The sequence below is a fragment of the Bison bison genome, unplaced genomic scaffold (assembly GCF_000754665.1).
Source record: "Bison bison bison isolate TAMUID 2011002044 unplaced genomic scaffold, Bison_UMD1.0 scf7180017864259, whole genome shotgun sequence".
NCBI lineage: Eukaryota > Metazoa > Chordata > Mammalia > Artiodactyla > Bovidae > Bison > Bison bison.
This window is the reverse complement of record NW_011494831.1, coordinates 1,626,239-1,643,820: the sequence shown is the minus strand read 5'-3', so window position 1 is coordinate 1,643,820 and position 17,582 is coordinate 1,626,239. Positions and strand designations below refer to the sequence as shown.

General features: G+C 42.4%; 1 protein-coding gene across 1 annotated transcript in view; it reads right to left on the bottom strand.

Moving 5' to 3' along the window:
* Window positions 1-6,940: 6,940 nt before the first annotated feature.
* LOC104994460 (chromosome unknown open reading frame, human C15orf54) overlaps window positions 6,941-17,582 on the bottom strand; it is a 67,491-nt gene continuing 56,849 nt past the window's right edge. The window contains 1 exon segment of the mRNA XM_010848046.1: window positions 6,941-7,221. Coding sequence (XP_010846348.1) covers window positions 6,941-7,221 — 281 coding nt within the window.

Sequence of the window (17,582 nt, the reverse complement as noted above, 5' to 3'; positions counted from 1 at the left end):
GCACAATTGCACTCATCTCACACGCTAGTAAAGTAATGGTCAAAATTCTCCAAGCCAGGCTTCAGCAATATGTGAACTGTGAACTTCCAGATGTTCAAGCTGGTTTTAGAAAAGTCAGAGGAACCAGAGATCAAATTGCCAACATCCGCTGGATCATGGAAAAAGCAAGAGAGTTCCAAAGAAACATCTATTTCTGCTTTATTGACTATGCCAAAGCCTTTGACTGTGTGGATCACAATCAACTGTGGAAAATTCTGAAAGAGATGGGCATACCAGACCACCTGATCTGCCTCTTGAGAAATTTGTATGCAGGTCAGGGAGCAACAGTTATAACTGGACATGGAACAACAGACTGGTTCCAAATAGGAAAAGGAGTACCGTCAAGGCTGTATATCATCTCTCTGTTTATTTAACTTATATGCAGAGTACATCATGAGAAAGGTTAGACTGGAAGAAACACAAACTGGAATCAAGATTGCCGGGAGAAATATCAAGAAACTCAGATATGCAGATGACACCACACTTATGGCAGAAAGTGAAGAGGAACTCAAAAGCCTCTTGATGAAAGTGAAAGTAGAGAGTGAAAAAGTTGGCTTAAAGCTCAACATTCAGAAAACGAAGATCATGGCATCCGGTCCCACCACTTCATGGGAAATAGATGGGAAAACAGTGGAAACAATGTCAGACTTTATTTTTCTGGGCTCCAAAATCACTACAGATGGTGACTGCAGCCATGAAATTAAAAGACGCTTATTCCTTGGAAGGAAAGTTATGACCAACCTAGATAGCATATTCAAAAGCAGAGACATTACTTTGCCAACAAAGGCTCGTCTAGTCAAGGCTATGGTTTTTCCTGAGGTCATGTATGGATGTGAGAGTTGGACTGTGAAGAAGGCTGAGTGCCAAAGAATTGATGCTTTTGAACTGTGGTGTTGGAGAAGACTCTTGAGAGTCCCTTGGACTGCAAGGAGATCCAACCAGTCCATTCTGAAGGAGATCAGCCCTGGGATTTCTTTGGAAGGACTGATGCTAAAGCTGAAACTCCAGTACTTTGGCCACCTCATGCGAAGAGTTGACTCATTGGAAAAGACTCTGATGCTGGAGGGATTGGGGGCAGGAGGAGAAGGGGACGACAGATGATGAGATGGCTGGATGGCATCACTGACTCGATGGACGTGAGTCTCAGTGAACTCTGGGAGTTGGTGATGGACAGGGAGGCCTGGCGTGCTGCAATTCATGGGGTTGCAAAGAGTTGGACACGACTGAGCAACTGATCTGAGCTGATCTGAAGCCTTTCAGCTATCTCTGAGAGACTGCTCTGAAGAGGTAAGGATTGTTGTTGCTCAGTTGCTCTGTCATGCCCAACTCTTTGTGACCCCATGAACTACAGCACACCAGTCTTCCTTGTCCTTCATTGTCTCCCAGAATTTTCTAAAACTCATGTCCGTTGAGTTAGTGATGCAGTCCAACCATCTCTCCTCTGTGGTCCCCTTCTCCTCCTGCCCTCAATCTTTCCCAGTATCAGGGTCTTTTCCAGTGAGTTGGCTCTTTGCATCAAGTGGCCAAAGTATTGGAGTTTCAGCTTCAGCATCAGTCCTACTGATGACTATTCATGGTTAATTTCCTTTAGGATTAACTGATTTGATCTTCCTGTCCAAAGGACTCTAAGGGAGGAGCCAGGATATACAGGAGTTTTTGTAACAAAGACCAGATAGTTGGAACATCAAAAGATTACTGTTAATTGAAAATCAGATATCTCAAGTTAAGGAATTTACCACTTTCTACGTATGGGGAAATCCAAGAGTCTGGGCTTACTGAAATCATTCTTTTGATGTACACCTCAGTTCTCTCTATGACCTATCTTCTGTGTTTTCTCACCCTGAGTTTGCACTGGCGCGGCTGCCAAGTCGGGTGGTTTGATGGCAGGCATTATGATTCTACCCTGAATTCCCTCAGGGCTCACCATTAGGATATCTATAATGTGATGGCTTGATAGCTTCAACATCCTTTGTTTACGATATAGCAGGCAATATATTTCATTCATAATATCCATCATTTAACTTATTTCAGTATAACTTTGAGGTTTCAAATTACCAAAAAGTTCTCAAAAACTATTTTTAAGTAGACATATCATGAAGCAAAGTTATCATTGAAAAGTTCATTTATAAACTTTTACCTTCAATACGCCTATTTAATATAGTTATTCTGTTGTGGAATCCAGAGTCACGAAACACCTCAGAAGACACTCAAGACAGTAGAATACAGTTTATTATGCCAGCGAGTCCAAGGGAAGTCAGTTCCCAACAAGGACCCTGATGTTTCTGAGAGGCCCAGTTTTATACCCCCCACTACATGACTGGTTATATATTAGCAATCTCTTTGTTGTATATGATTAAGTTTTACAACAATTAGGTGCTAGGAGAACAAACAATTAAGGTTAAAGGCGGGGAAATGAAGGTTATACATCAAGGGGGGATGTCTCCATGGTTAATCTAACAGGGGCAGCCTGACCTCAACTACAATCTCTGTCTGTCATCTGTAGGGAGGGAAGTCTCCAGGAGACCTGGTTTTCACTAGCAACGGTTTCCTCACTCTAGGTCAAGGCTCAGGCCCAGTTCACATCCAGTCTTTAAGATGGATGACAGGCTTCAGGATGGAGTCTCTACTGCTTTTCTCACACTGGTCCCAACATTTCTGCCTCTTGATACTCATCTTATCTTTAATGATGGGCATCAGTCATGGGTAAGTACTGCACACGGGGACTATGTAACTGCAGCAGGGCTGTCAGTCTGGAGGCTACACATCGAGTTATACACTGGAGAATACAGGGCCCCAAAGTTAACAATATAATGATTAACAAAATAATTACAAAAAGTTTTTCCACCAATCACCAAGCCAAGAAAATACTAACATCTAAAAAGAAGGATTATCATTAGACATCACTTCTACATGGTTTATCATGTAGTCTAGAGTGGCTGATATATTGCCACATAAATCATGGAAATGTACACAACATTCAATTTTACTTATAGCACAGGTCCCTCCTTGGCAGCTGTAAGCATGTCTAAAGCCATCCGATTTTGAAACATTGCCTTTCTCATTTATAATTGTTCTTCATTTAAAGCTTGGATTGCCTTTGCATTGTCCAGGAGGGCCTGTTTCATGAAGTTAGTTAGAGCTTTTATTTTAATCATCACAGACCTTGCCCACCCAACATGTTCAGTTCAGTTCAGTCCCTCAGTCGTGTCCGACTCTTTGCAACCCCATGAGCTGCAGCACGCCAGGCCTCCCTGTCCATCACCAACTCCCAGAGTTCACTCAAACTCATGTCCATCGAGTTGGTGATGCCATCCAGCCATCTCATCCTCTGTCGTCCCCTTCTCCTCCTGCCCTCAATCTTTTCCAGCATCAGGGTCTTTTCCAATGAGTCAACTCTTTGCATAAGGTGGCCAAAGTATTGGAGTTTCAGCTTCAACATCAGTCCTTCCAATGAACACCCAGGACTGATCTCCTTTAGGACGGATTGTTTGGATTTCCTTGCAGTCCAAGGGACTCTCAAGAGTCTTCTCCAACACCACAGTTCAAAAGCATCAATTCTTGGGCACTCAACTTTCTTTATAGTCCAACTCTCACATCCATACATGACCACTGGAAAAACCATAGCCTTGACTAGACAGACCTTTGTTAACAAAGAATGTCTCTGTGCCCAACATGTAAATAAGGTGAATTTACTGGGGCTTGTTGTAAAGATGGTTTAATACTTCCATGAGCAAAGGCAAATCCTAATGTGCAGTAGCTGACCCCACCAACTGGAAGCCAAGGCCATAAATTTGATCCACACAGCCATTGGGTGCCATTAGGGGCCACCCATTGGATCCCAGGGTTGTACTTCCAGTCTGAACCAGACCAGTGAGCTGGTAAATCTGGGTGATAAATGTCCTCTAATATTTGTTCACGTTGCTCAGAGGACAAGTATCCCACATATTTTAATTGTTTTGGATCCAAGGAATGGTCACCAAATCCAACTTCTTGTTCCCTTTGTTCCCAACAGATTGGGGCAGGGACAATAAGTTGGCTTTTTTCTGAAGTCATCCAAAAATACTCATCCCATATCTGGTAAAATTGTTCAAATTACCTGATGGATTGCCCTTCTGACTAGCCATTGAGTTCTCATTCTTTTTTTTTTTTTAAGTAAAAAGTATAGGCTTTGGTCACTTTTGTAAGGCTTGCGTTTACCTCAAATGTCACCTCATGGCCTTGATCAATTTGATTAAAGTCCAGGTTACACCAAGTAAGAAGCGACAGGTTGTAGTTACCAAGGAAGCAAATGCCTCTCATTGCTGTCTCAAAAATGAGCAGAGGGAGCTAAAGTCCGCTCTGCATACGGGAGACACCCATGAAGGAAGTCCATCCATCACTGACAAAGGCATGGCCCCACAAACCTAACAGTTAGAAGTATTATGGAAGTTTGTATATGAGTGGGCCCAGGACAGGAACACATTATCCTGAGTTTGCAGTCCCAGTAGGGTCATTCTGCTGATCAGGAACAGCAGAATTATTCTCAGTGGCTACATCCTGAATCTGTGGCCACTGATGGAAGACAAGTCAGGTCTTCAGTGGTTCCTTCAGGTCAGGATGGACAGTCCAAGGTCCCTTTTCCTCTGCTGCTATCTTGAGCTGGGTGTGGTGAATCTAGGGAGTAATACCTGCAACTTTAACTGCAGTGGGAGTGGTTAGTACAGTAGTGTATGGCCCTTTCCAGGTGGGGGATAATGTCTGCCATTTTCAATCTTTTATGCATACTAAATCTCCTGGTGATTATGGGTGTACAGTAGTACGTAAAGAAAAGGGAATTCTTTCTTTTTGAACATAAGGGGTGATGTCATGGATCACCTTCCCCAACTGTTCCAGTTGCTGTGACACACCTCCATCCCTCCTCTTTGTAATAAATTTCCCTTTACTTCCTGAATAAGTGGGGAAGGCCTCCCAAACATTATCTCATAGGGGGAATACCTGTGTGGGGGTTATTCTGGTCCTCATTAACACTAATGGAAGCACATCCATCCAGGGGGGTGCCAGTTTCTTGCACCCCTTTTGCCAAAGTCACCTTGATGATCCGGTTCATTCTCTCAATCATTCTTGAGCTTTGTGGCCTATACGCTGTATGTAGTTTCCATTTAATGTTTACTGCTTTGCAGATCAGTTGGAGTAATTCAGCCACATATGAAGGCCCATTATCTGATTCTATACTCAGATTCTATACTCCAAACCTAGGAATAATGTCTCTCAGCAAGAATTGGGCCACTTCCTTAGCGTTTTCAGTCTTGGTGGGGTAAGCTTCTACCCATCCTGTAAAAGTACATACCATCACCAGCAAATATTTGTATCCTCAGCATGGGTTTACCTCAGTGAAGTCCACTTCTAGATGTTTAAATGGAGCAGTCCCCTTTAATTTGTATCTCAGAAGGAGCGGTCTCCTTGGGAGACAGGTTATTCTTGGCACAGGTTAGGCATCAGTGGCTTACATCTGCACACAAGGCTATTAGACATGGTATGACAAAATAGCAAGCTAAAATCATGCTCAGTTCATGCCCAGGTGGCTTTTTTTCCTTGCCATAGACTGGGACCATTTGGGCGGTTAGTAGGCTAGACACCACAGGCGTCACCCTAAGTTTTGTTGCTCTGTTGTCCTGGGTGGCTGCTTGCTTTGCCGCTCGGTCGGCCAGTTCCCTTTTGCCTAAGGTGTGTCCGACCACTGGTGGCCCCTGCAGTGGGTTCCCACACTGCTTCCAATAGCAGCAGAATTTCCTCTTTATTTTTTATCTTTTTGTCAGGTGCAATTAATAGCCCCCTTTCCTTGTCTACAGAGAACAGCTGGTAGTAAAGAGAAGGGGAGCCAGGGTGAATGTGCCAATCTGACCCCACCTGTGGTGCTGCTTGGACTTCCTTAAGAGGCATCTGCAAAACCACTTTCTCTTGAGGTTTCTTTGTAGACCTCAGCCGCCTCTGAACAAGGGCTCTCACTTTTTTCCTTCTTCTGAACCAGGGAGGGGGAGTATAATGCTGGTGCAGTCGCTCCCATCACACTCGGTGGCACAATAGGAGGGAAAGGAGCCTCCTTCACCAGAGGAGGTGAGGGAGGAAAATCTCCCTCTTTTCTTATTTCCTCCTCCTGCCCTGGGACTCCCCATCGTGTTCCCCAGTATGGGGGGAGGAAGTGGGAGCTCCTCTTCCTCTGGATCATGATATATTTTTTTCCAGCTTTTCTTGCGTGGGTTCTGCCTACACCAGCAAAATCTTGCCTTCTCTTTTTTTAACATAACATACCTGGGCCCAAGGGGGTGGGTTTTGTGCAATTAGTAGCCATGAGTCAATGTGCAGAAACTGACCTGGGTGGCCTGGATGCCTGGTTACCACAGAGTACACAGCCCAAACTTTGTCCAATTTTAGGGTTCCCTCTGAGGGCCATCCTACCCCAAAGCTTGGCCAGTCTATCTCACAAAAGGTGTTAAGCTTGTCTAGGGTGAACTTTATGCCATAGTCTCCTCCAAAGCCCTTTCTGAAGTTTTTAGTCATGCATCCAAGAATGGTAGGCTTGGATTCTCCGCTACCCATCCTGCTCTCACTTCCCTTGTATAATACCTCTTGTGCCCCTCTTGCTCTCTTGGTGGCCAACCAGATCCAATAAATTAAGGCCTCCACCTACTCTTCTCTGCACAAATCTGATCCTTGTGAAATCCAAGACTGTCTTATCACTGGTTGGTGCAGGCAAACATGCGTCCAAAACCACAATTCCCAATCCAACCCCAAGCAAAGCTCGAGGTCCCTGAGTCCCGAGGCAAAGGGGACAGGCCCTTGGAAAACAAAAGATACATTGACAGTCAGTACAGGCTTAGTTAACAGAGTATCACTTACTTCAATAAACAATTTCCCACTGAGCCTATGAGGACGCAGCTGCCGTAGACTCATCTAGCCTCAAGGGGTTGGTTATCAGGCCCCTTTTTCCACTACTATAGTGGGACCTACCTGCACGCTTCCCTTCTGTTGCCCACAGTCTTGTGAAGTCCACCTGGAAGGATAAGTCACGAAAACAAAGCTGATCTGGAGTGGGAGGCACCTTCTCCTCCCAGAGGCTCTCATCCCAGTGAGTGGCAGGCAGAGGCTCAATGGGCCTGTCTCTCCAACGGCTTCCTGGCCGATGCACCAGAAATGCTGTGGAATCTGAAGTCACAAAACACATGTCAGAGGACACTCAAGACAGTGGAGTACAGTTTATTATGCCAGCGGGTCCAAGGGGAATCAGTTCCCAACAAGGACCCTGATGTTTCTGAGAGGCCCAGTTTTATACCTCCCAACTACGTGACTGATTATGTGTTAGTAACCTCTTTGTTGTATATGATTGAGTTTTACAACAAGTAGGTGCTAGGAGAACAAACAATTAAGGTTAAAGGGGGGAATCATGATTATACATCAAGGGGGGATGTTTCCATGGTTAATCTAACAGGGACAGCCTGACCTCAACTACAATCTCTGTCTGTCATCTGTAGGGAGGGAAGTCTCCAGGAGACCTGGTTTTCACTAGCAACGGTTTCCTCACTCTAGGTCAAGGCTCAGGCCCAGTTCACATCCAGTCTTTAAGATGCATGACAGGCTTCAGGATGGAGTCTCTCTTGGTTTCCTCACACTGGCCCCAACAGTTCTTAACAATTATGCTTATATTACTCTTAGAAGTGTCATGAAACATCAAACATCTAACCATCATCTTAAGCTATCTTTTTTTCTGGCAAATCTGTGTCAGAGATAACATCAGCTCTTTTAGTAAACCTAGGTAGAATGACACTCCAGTACTCTTGCCTGGAAAATCCCATGGACGGAGAAGCCTGGTGGGCTGCAGTCCATGGGGTCGCTAAGTCGGACACGACTGAGCGACTTCACTTTCACTTTTCAGTTTCATGCATTGGAGGAGGAAATGGCAACCCACTCCAGTGTTCTTGCCTGGAGAATCCCAGGGATGGCAGGGCCTGATGGGCTGCTGTCTATGGGGTTGCACAGAGTCGGACACAACTGAAGCAACTTAGCAGCAGCAGCAGGTAGAATGAAAGTTTCATGTCTGCATTATTTTTAACATTGATAACTCTAAAGAATATCTGTTTTAATCAGGCCAACAAACTTGTTTGTTTTCTCCCAAATTATCCTAGATCACATGACCTTGAATAACATTTGGCTTAATTTCTATATTCCTCAGACTATACTTAATTTATGCAAATACTTTACTCTCCTTAAGTCAGTTAAATAGAGCTCTTTATATGGGCTTTCCAAGTGGATCAGTGGTAAAGAATCCACCTGCCAAGCCAGAGACATAGGTTAAATCCTTGGTCCGGAAGATCCCTGGAGAAGGAAATGGCAACCCACTGTAGTATTCTTGCCTGGGAAATCCCTTGGACAGAAGAACCTGGGGGAAGGACAGTCCATGGCGTCACAGAATCTGACACAACTGAGCGCCTGAGCATACACACACACAAATTAATTATGACAGTATCCTCTGAAGGTCGAAAACTATCACACATCTGTGACATACATACGTAAACACACTAATAATGGGCAAACAGATCTTACAGCTTTCATTTTAAAAATTTAACCATAAGTATGATAATGAAAAACTCACAAGTTTGCAAAAGAAGAGTTGGATTCAAATGTTGTTTTTGGCAAACGGAATAAATTAAGCTTACCTGCTCTGATGGCTTAAACTTTTTATTAATATTTATTGAGAAGACTTTAAAGATTTTCCATTTACCTAGTTTCCAAATAGACCCTCCCTTTTTTTACTTCTGATAAGAATTTACTTACTTGAAGTTTGCATTTCAAAGTGGTGGCTCTCTAGGGAAAACCGGTAGACTATTTACATCTCAAAGGCTCAGAAAGAAAAGTGAAGTCTCTCAGTTGGCGATCCCATGGACCTTGGTCTGCCAGGCACCTCTGTCCATGAGGATTCTCCAGGCAAGAATACTGGAGTGGGTTGCCATTTCCTTCCCCAGGGGATCTTCTCAACCCATGGATCGAACCTGCGTCTCCCACATTGCAGGCAGATTCTTTACTGTCTGAGCCACTGGGGAAGCCCTGATTTCTGTTACTAAATAGAGCAGAGAAATGAATGTTGAGACCACTGGTGGACTTTGCCATCTTTCCCATTTGTGGAATCGAACGGCTGACTTCTCCTGCATTGCAGGCAGATGCTTTACCATCTGGGGCACTAGGGAAGCAATAAAGACTCAGAGAAAGAATATCAATTCCTTCAGGAAGGACTTTTATTTTCTGAGGCCAGAATTTTTATAATACCTATAAGCCGTTTGAAATGAATAGGGGGAGGTTTTGGAATTGGTACAAAGGAGAGGTGGATATTTCCTATTCTTGTAAAGATTCAACCTGCTATATAAGTTCTACCAGTTGTAGGACAGTTGCCTTTACTTTCTCAAAGAATTGGGTTGCAATCTGAATGATATCAAGGCTGATACCCCACCACCCCCAATCTAGTTACATTATCTTCAAATATGCTTTCCACTATCAGGGAGAAAATCGTGAACTAAAAAGAAGCCAAAAGATTCTACCTACATTCCAGAGTTAGAGCTGTTTGTCTCTGGAATGGTTTTCATTCACTTTGGGTACATAGTTTAATTTTAGCTTAGAAGAGAAGGCTTTTAAAAAGTTCCTTTCAGGCTTTTGAGAGGGAAGTTTGTGAGAGGAGAATGGATACATGTATGTATATGGCTGAATCTCTTAGCTGTCCATCTGAAGCTATCAGGACATTGTTATCTGCTCTGTATGCCTGCTAAGTCACTTGGGTTGTGTCTGACTCTTTGCCACTCTTTGGACTATAGCCCACCAGACTCCTCTGTCCATGGAATTCTCCAGTCAAGAGTACTGGAGTGGGTTACCATGCCCTCCTCCAGGGGATCTTCCTGAGCCAGGGATCAAACCCACATCTCTTATGTCTCCTGCATTGGCAAGCAGGCTGTTTACCACTAGCACCACCTGGGAAGTCCCATTTTCAGCTATACTCCAACATAAAATAAAGAGGATTAAAAAAAAATTCCTATCAAGCTCTGAATATCAACTTTTACTTTGGCCAAATTCTGACCATTTGAGCCACATTTGGGGAAAAAAAAATTCCTTTCAAATATCTTGTCTGTTCTGATTTATCTGCCCAGATTGATTTTGCCTGTGTGCCTATTTTTGAATATCGCAGAAAGGAATCATGCACTATGGACTCCTGTGTGTCTGTCTTCCCTCCCACCTCTTCAATGCACTGTCCTTGACGTTCATCCATGTTCTTGCATGAATCGTAGTTCATTCCTTTTTGTTATTGTCATTTGGTCATATTGTGCTGTATAAATATACCAGAATTAGTTTATTCATTTTCCTCTTGTTTTTGGGTCTCGGCTATTATTAATAAAAGTACAATGAATGTTCATGTACAACCTAATTTGTGGACCTATGTTTTCATTTCTTTTGGGTAAACACTGAGAATTGCAGGATTATAAGTAATATTTGGCATTTTAGGCTTTTTAATTTTAACCACTGTAGTAGGTGTGTAATGGTGGTGGTTTAGTCTCTAAGTCATGTCTGACTCTAGCAACTCCATGGATTATAGCCTGCCAGGCTCCTCTTTCCATGGGGTTTCTCATTTTGGTTTTAATTTGCCTTTCCCTGATGACTAATGATGTTGAACATCTTTATATCTTCTTTTGTTAAATGTCTATTCAAATCTTTGGCCCATTTTTAGTGGGTTGTCTTTTTAAAAACTACTTAATTGTAAAAATTCTTTGTATAGCCTGCATACATATCCTTTCTCAAATATATACATTTAAATATATTATATATATCAAAATATATAAAATGTCCTATTGTGTGTCTTCTCTTGACCTTTTATTTTCATCTTTTTACTTTATCCTTCAGTATTTGCTCAAGGGTCTATAATATATGTACGTAACTAACAGCATATCTGGAATTGATATACTATCTCTCTATGTATAATGTAAGGTTACAACATTTTAATTCCATTTGCCTTCCCTGTTCTTTTTTCAAATTGCTGTCTTATAATTTGCTACTATATACATTATAACCAGTCAAATACAATGTTCTTTACTTTTACTTTAAGCAAATATCTTTCAAAGAAACTAGAAAAAAGCAGTACTATATATTTACCCATCTATTTACCATTTCAGCCACTTTTAAAACATTCCTATAGGAACAAATCGGAGAAGGTAATGGCACCCCATTCCAGTAAATGGAATGGGAAATCCCATGGATGGAGGACCCTGGTAGGCTGCAGTTGCTGGGGTCGCTAAGAGTCAGACACAACTGAGCAACTTCACTTTCACTTTTCACTTTCATGCATTGGAAAAGGAAATGGCAACCCACTCCAGTGTTCTTGCCTGGAGAATCCCAGGGACCGGGGAGCCTGGTGGGCTGCTGTCTATGGGGTCACACAAAGTCGGACACGACTGAAGCGACTTAGCAGCAGCAGCATAGGAACAAATTGCCAGTTTCTAAAGTGGTATCATTTTACTTCAGCCTGAAGAACTTGGTTTAGCATTTCTCACACTGTAGGTTTGTGGACCCTGGATTCACTCAGCTTTAATTTGTATGAAAACATCTTTATTTTGCCTTTATGTGGAAGGATATTATTTCTGGATATATAGAGTATTAGATTAATAGACTTTTTTTTTTAAGTAGGACTACATTGTTTTTCTTAAAAAGTCAGCCTTCATTTTTCTTGTTATATCTCTATATATTATTCAGCTGTTTTTATGATATTTCCTTTATCTTCCTTTTCCAGAATTTGTTACTATATGCTTATAATGTGCAGCCATGACTCCTGCCACAATCCTTGTGTCTTTAGAAACTCTGTTTCTGTATATATTTGACTGTTTGATACTGTCCCATAGGTCATTAGTGCTCTGTTCAGTGTTTTCTTCTTTTTTTTTTTAATTTCCTTTTAGATAATTTCTTCATGTGCAAAATCCAACATCAGGGCCCACCATGGAGAGTGGGAAGGGATTGTCATCAATTCCCAGGTCCCAGAGCAGAAGTTGGATTGTCTAGAGACCTTATTGACTTTTTACTAAATTTTTCCTAGGTCTCCTGTGACTTTTTTTTTTTTTCTCTTTTTTTAGTATAAGGCTGCATTGGGTCTTAGTTTGCAGCATGTGAGATCTTTAGCTTTGGCATGCAAACTCTTAGTAGCACTATGTGGGATCTATTTTCTTGACCAGGGATCAAACCTGGGTATCCTGCTCAGAGTTACTGTTTGTGTGTTTTGTCTCTCACCAGATTTCAGATTTCAGGTTGGAGCACGGTGGTCTTTCTTCTTCTGCCATTAATCCTTCAAACCCTACCTTCCCTATTTCCCTGCAGATTCAGCTTTTAACATCTAGCGTGGGCTCGTTGGGCCAGTTTTATCTATCATTCCAAATATAATACAAAATATTCTGGCAATTATCAAATGTAGTGTTTCTCAGACAGAGCCTCTTATTAGAATCACTGGACAAGTTTTTTAAAATGGCAGTGTCCAGGCTGCACTTTAGACTGATGAGATCAGACTCTCTGGAGATGGGATCCAGGGAGCTCATGCTGAAAAACAAAGCTCTCATGGAAAGTGGTACCTTTATGTAGCACGCTAATATTTGTCTTAACTTTTTTATCTTAAACCAACATTTACCACATCCTTGAGGCACACGTTGGAATATTCGTGGGCAGAAAGTGAAGCAGAAACTGGATTATATCACGATCTCATCTCAGTGTGTCAATACGTCTGAGGTCATGTTGGCCAAATGCCCGTCAGCGTCCTGGTATTCATTCAGCAGCCTCTTTGGTGGCTGGCAGCCTAAGAGAGGCTTACCTCGAGAGAGCAAACAAGGAAAAAAACCAACAACCTGTAGGTATGAAAGGTGTCAGTTCTCATAGACGACTGGCCCATTATGTAAAATGCAGTGACATATTATTGCAAATATTTACCTTCACCTTTCTCTCAGGGAGTCTTTGTTCTTTAAACACCCAATGGCCATTGATTTTTTTTCAAAGGGAAAAAGGAAAGTGGTAAATCTTTCACTACCTTTTTCATAAGAATTGTCCTTTTGAGACTTGGATTTCCTCCTCTGGCTTTTTGAGATGACAAGATTGCCTCTATATCAAGTGCCTTGGTTCATTTCTCTAACCTGCAAGACAGGTGCAGCTTCTTCTAGGTCATGAAAGGTGGCTGGGGAAAAAAAAAAAAAAAAACAGCAAATATTTGCCATAGATATTTGTTGGATCCCAAACCTGTACAAACCAACTTCTGAGTTTTCTCCTTTTAAGGAGCAACTGAGTAGAGGACTGAGGTTACATTTTAAGGACCTGGAGGAATGCTTTCAGCACTGAGTCATCTGGTGCCCAGAAAGGTGCCGGCCAAGTATGAGACCATGGATACTTGTGGGGAGCCTGAAACTTTGTGCTTAATGGAACCAGCCTCTATTTTTAATAGAAGATGGTAATGAGGGTAGCAATCAGGAAGGATTTCCTGGCGTGAAAGAGGTTAGAGGCAAGAGTGTATCATTCTGTAGAATTTTTGCAGTTCCTTTTTAGGATTATGTTTTGAGGGAGAGATGGTTTGCTTTTTAAAGAAGGACCAGGGTGGTTTCTTGTTGTGTGACATTATTCTTAAGACAAAAATGTAATAACTCCTGAGGATTCCTGCTAGGCCTGTAATTCTTGAAGACATCATACTCAGGGCAATTTAGAAGAAAAACATTCAACTTTCCTTATTTCCAGACTTAACAACCATTCTAAATTTCCTCATATTTTACAAGTTTGTCAGGTATTGGTCTCTAGTCATTGGAAAGAATAAAAGATAATTTGTAGAAGAAGGCTCAGGGCTACCACGTATGACCTGCAGGTTGTGTGCACTTCCAGCACTGTGGACCCTGTTTCTGAAACTACTCTGTGAGCTCAAGTCCCTGGAACTGTGAATTCAGTGGTCCTGGGAAGGAGGCTGACCTTCATGACAATCATGGGAGGGTGGAATCATAGCTGGTGTTCCCATCCCTGCATGCAGGATGTTTTCAATCAACTATGTATTTAAGGTTATTCAGTGATTTTAAAATTTGGTTTATATATTGCTAATTTAGTTCATGTTAGGGGAGATAGCAGAGAGGTAGGAGGAAAATCCACATATCTAGTTTTTAAAAAAGATGTTCTGATAACAGGCATCATCTTTTTTTTTCATGCTTTTTTTTTTTGGAGGGGTGTTTATTGAAGTGTAGTTGGTTTATAAATGTTACAATGTCATGTTAGGTTCAGACATACAGAAGAGTGATTCAGATATATATATATATATATGTGTGTGTGTGTGTGTGTGTACATGTGTATTTGCACACACACACACACATATATATATATACATACGTACTTTTCAGATTCTTTTCCTTTATAGATTTTTATAAGATACTGAGTATAGTTCCCTGTACTATATAGTAGGTCCTTGTTGTTTATCTATTGTGTATACAGTAGTGGGTATATGTTAATCTCAAACTCCTAATTTCTCTCTTCCCACCCCTTAGGTAACCAAAAATTTGTTTTCCATGTATGTGAGTCCATTTCTGTTTTACAAATAAGCTCATTTGTATCCATTTTTTAGATTCCACATAAAAGCAATATCATATGGCATTTGTCTTTGAGCAATAATATTTCCAGGAGGAAGGTCAGTGGATACCTTTGGACATTGTCTGAAACTGTGTTCTTCCAGTAGATACTGCCAAAGGCAGGAGGGCTGTGGAGTGCAGTTATTTTCACAGTGGAGGTCAGAAATACAGTTAGCCTAACACAAAAACCTCATCCTGAAGCTATTATTATTATTGTCATTTCTTGTTGTCTGGTCTGTCGTTCCCATTGTGAAATACTAGCTCAGTACTTCCCAAGAGTCACAATCAAGTGGAGGAATTGCTTGGCTGGGTCTCTGGGCTGAACATCATTTGCTGCTGTCAGACCAAGGGTCATCTCTTAGTCTGCTCACCTGGACTGCACACGGTTCTGAAATCTGAGTGCCCTGAGACTCTCCTAGAAGGACCTCTGGAGAGAGGATAGTCCCAGGACACGGCCAAGCTGTGATGGTGTAGAGAGGGAGGGTGCTGGCTGTTAGGAAGTAAGCTGAAGATTCTCAGACTAATGGGCTACTCCACAGTCCTGTCTGAGATTGTTTACTCATATTTAATGATTTGTAAGTGTCTACAGCCTTCAAGGGAATGGACTAGGTGAGGAATAGAACTAAGACACAGAGTTCCTCATTCCAGAAACTTACAACTTTATTGAGGAGAACAATCTGCATTAAACTGTGAAGCACCAGCATATCGGAGGATGTCCTCTGTGTGGTTTGGAGTGATCAGGGAGATGCTGGGAAGGAAGCAGGACTTGACTTAAGCCTTGAAACTTGTACAGACCTCTGTAGGTGGAAGGGAGGGAAGAACATTCTGAGTTGTGGTAGACTGCAATAGACTGGACCAAACCCAGGTTTCAGAGTTTTGGAATCATGGTAGTGATTTCTACAACATGCGTTAGGAGGAGTTAGCCGCTGTTGTGCTCTGTGGTCTGTTGTACTCTGTGGTCTGCTCTGTTGTGCTCTGTGGTTTTGGACTTTCACTAGAATATGTTTTCAGACACATATTAGGTTCCCGCTAATATGTTGGATCAGCACTCAGCTGAGGGCTGGATGTTCTGGAGCATAAATGGCAACAGACAGAAGTACAGAGCAGTGCATGGGGGGCTACCTGCATTGTTTATTACAAGTCTTAGTATCAACGTTCTGCTTACTGTTAGGCTTGCCAAGTTTCTTTTGAGTTCTATGCCTACCTATGGGTTGAGGATAATTTGTGTAGCTGCTGCTTTGTTGAGTTTCTCCTTCTCTTGAGTAAGAAAACATAATTTAGAGTTCAGCATAGTTTTCTGGATTAATGTGCAGCTGTAGCTCAGAGAGTCAGGCTGCCTCCTCAAGGCTGATTCCTTACAAGGCTCTTTTCAGAGCTGCTGTCTCTGCTATTTAGTCTCTAAGTCATGTCCAACTCTTTGCAACCCCATGGACTGTAGCCCACCAGGATCCTTTGTCCATGGGATTTCCCAGGCAAGAATACTGGTGTGGGTTGCCATTTCCTTCTCCAGAGGGTCTTCCCAATCCAGGGATTGAACCCACATCTCCTGCTTGGCAGGTGGATTCTTTACCACTGAGGCACCTAGGAAGCTCCTTTTGAGAACAGAGCTTCCGTAATTGTAATGTGTATAAGACTCTTGTTAAACAGGTCCTGCTGCATTTTCAAAAAGCCCTGTTGCTGGTGCTGATGTTCTGAGAATCACACTTAGCCTGGAAACTCAAGGCATGGTATGGATGCTTATGGAAACAGAGTGACCCAGGAAGATTGAGTGTGGGAGGAAGCAGGATGGAGCAGAAATACTTTTCATATGAGATGATAGCCACCAGGGCTCCCACGTAGGCTTGACAATGACTCACAGTCACTATCCACCCAGACCCTTACTGCTCATTAGAAGGGGCTCCCCCAGGACATGCCCACGCTAAAGCCTCAGGAAGACCATTCTTTTCCCATCAAAAGCCCAGTGCGGAAGCGTATGACTTTCCAGCAGTGAAAGATACAGGGGTAAGCTCAATGCCCAGTTGGTCTTGCCTTTTCTCCTTATCAATCACATTGCAAGTTGGAAGGTGAATCTGGTGACTTGTTCTACTCTGTTCAGCTCAGCAAGTGCTTGTCAAATGTCTGCTCTTGGCCTGACATTATGTTATATCTGTGGGTTGCTGGAGAAGGGTGAAAAGTGGTCTCTGTTGTTTAGGGAATAACTGTGTTATTAGGAAGAAGAAAGCAGAACACTTAACAAGCAATGAAAGGAAAACTTGTGAGGGCGGGGATATAATTATGTGCTAAGTTGAATATAATCAAGTGCCAAATCTATGACACAGGCAATAAGGGCTGTGAAAACTCAGGGAGGGTTTGGATGTTGACTTAGCTTGCTGAAACCAGAGTTAGAGTTTTTAAATTGAGGGCTCTATTGTTTGACTTGTGATGGGATTTTGGAGATCTTGTGAATATAGAGTTTGAAACTACTGGACAGGAAAGGGAAAGGCAGAGTCTAGCACAGAAACCCAGTTCACTTGTTGCAGATACTGAAGCTCCAGGATGAATGCAAACCACACCTCCCACCCCAGACCTCCCCATTCCTCCAATGAATGAAGCATTTCTTTAAATGAAGCCAGCTCTAGAGAATGAGATCATTGCAACATTGTACTGGATTTGACCAGGCACTCCTACAGCTTACTGGGGATTCAGACCTCAAGTGAGTTCTTTCCACAAAACATGAATAATCATGGCGATTAATGGAAAAGGTCATCTCAGAATCTCAGGGCAGATACCTTATAGTTTATAGATGGGGTGGACAAAAGGAGAAGCGATTCTGGGAAAAGGCTTTCAGAGGCAGAGAGGGAGCTCCTATCTTTTATCTTGCCCATGAGAGCTCTGTGGAAGAACAATGCCATTCAGTACTTATATAGC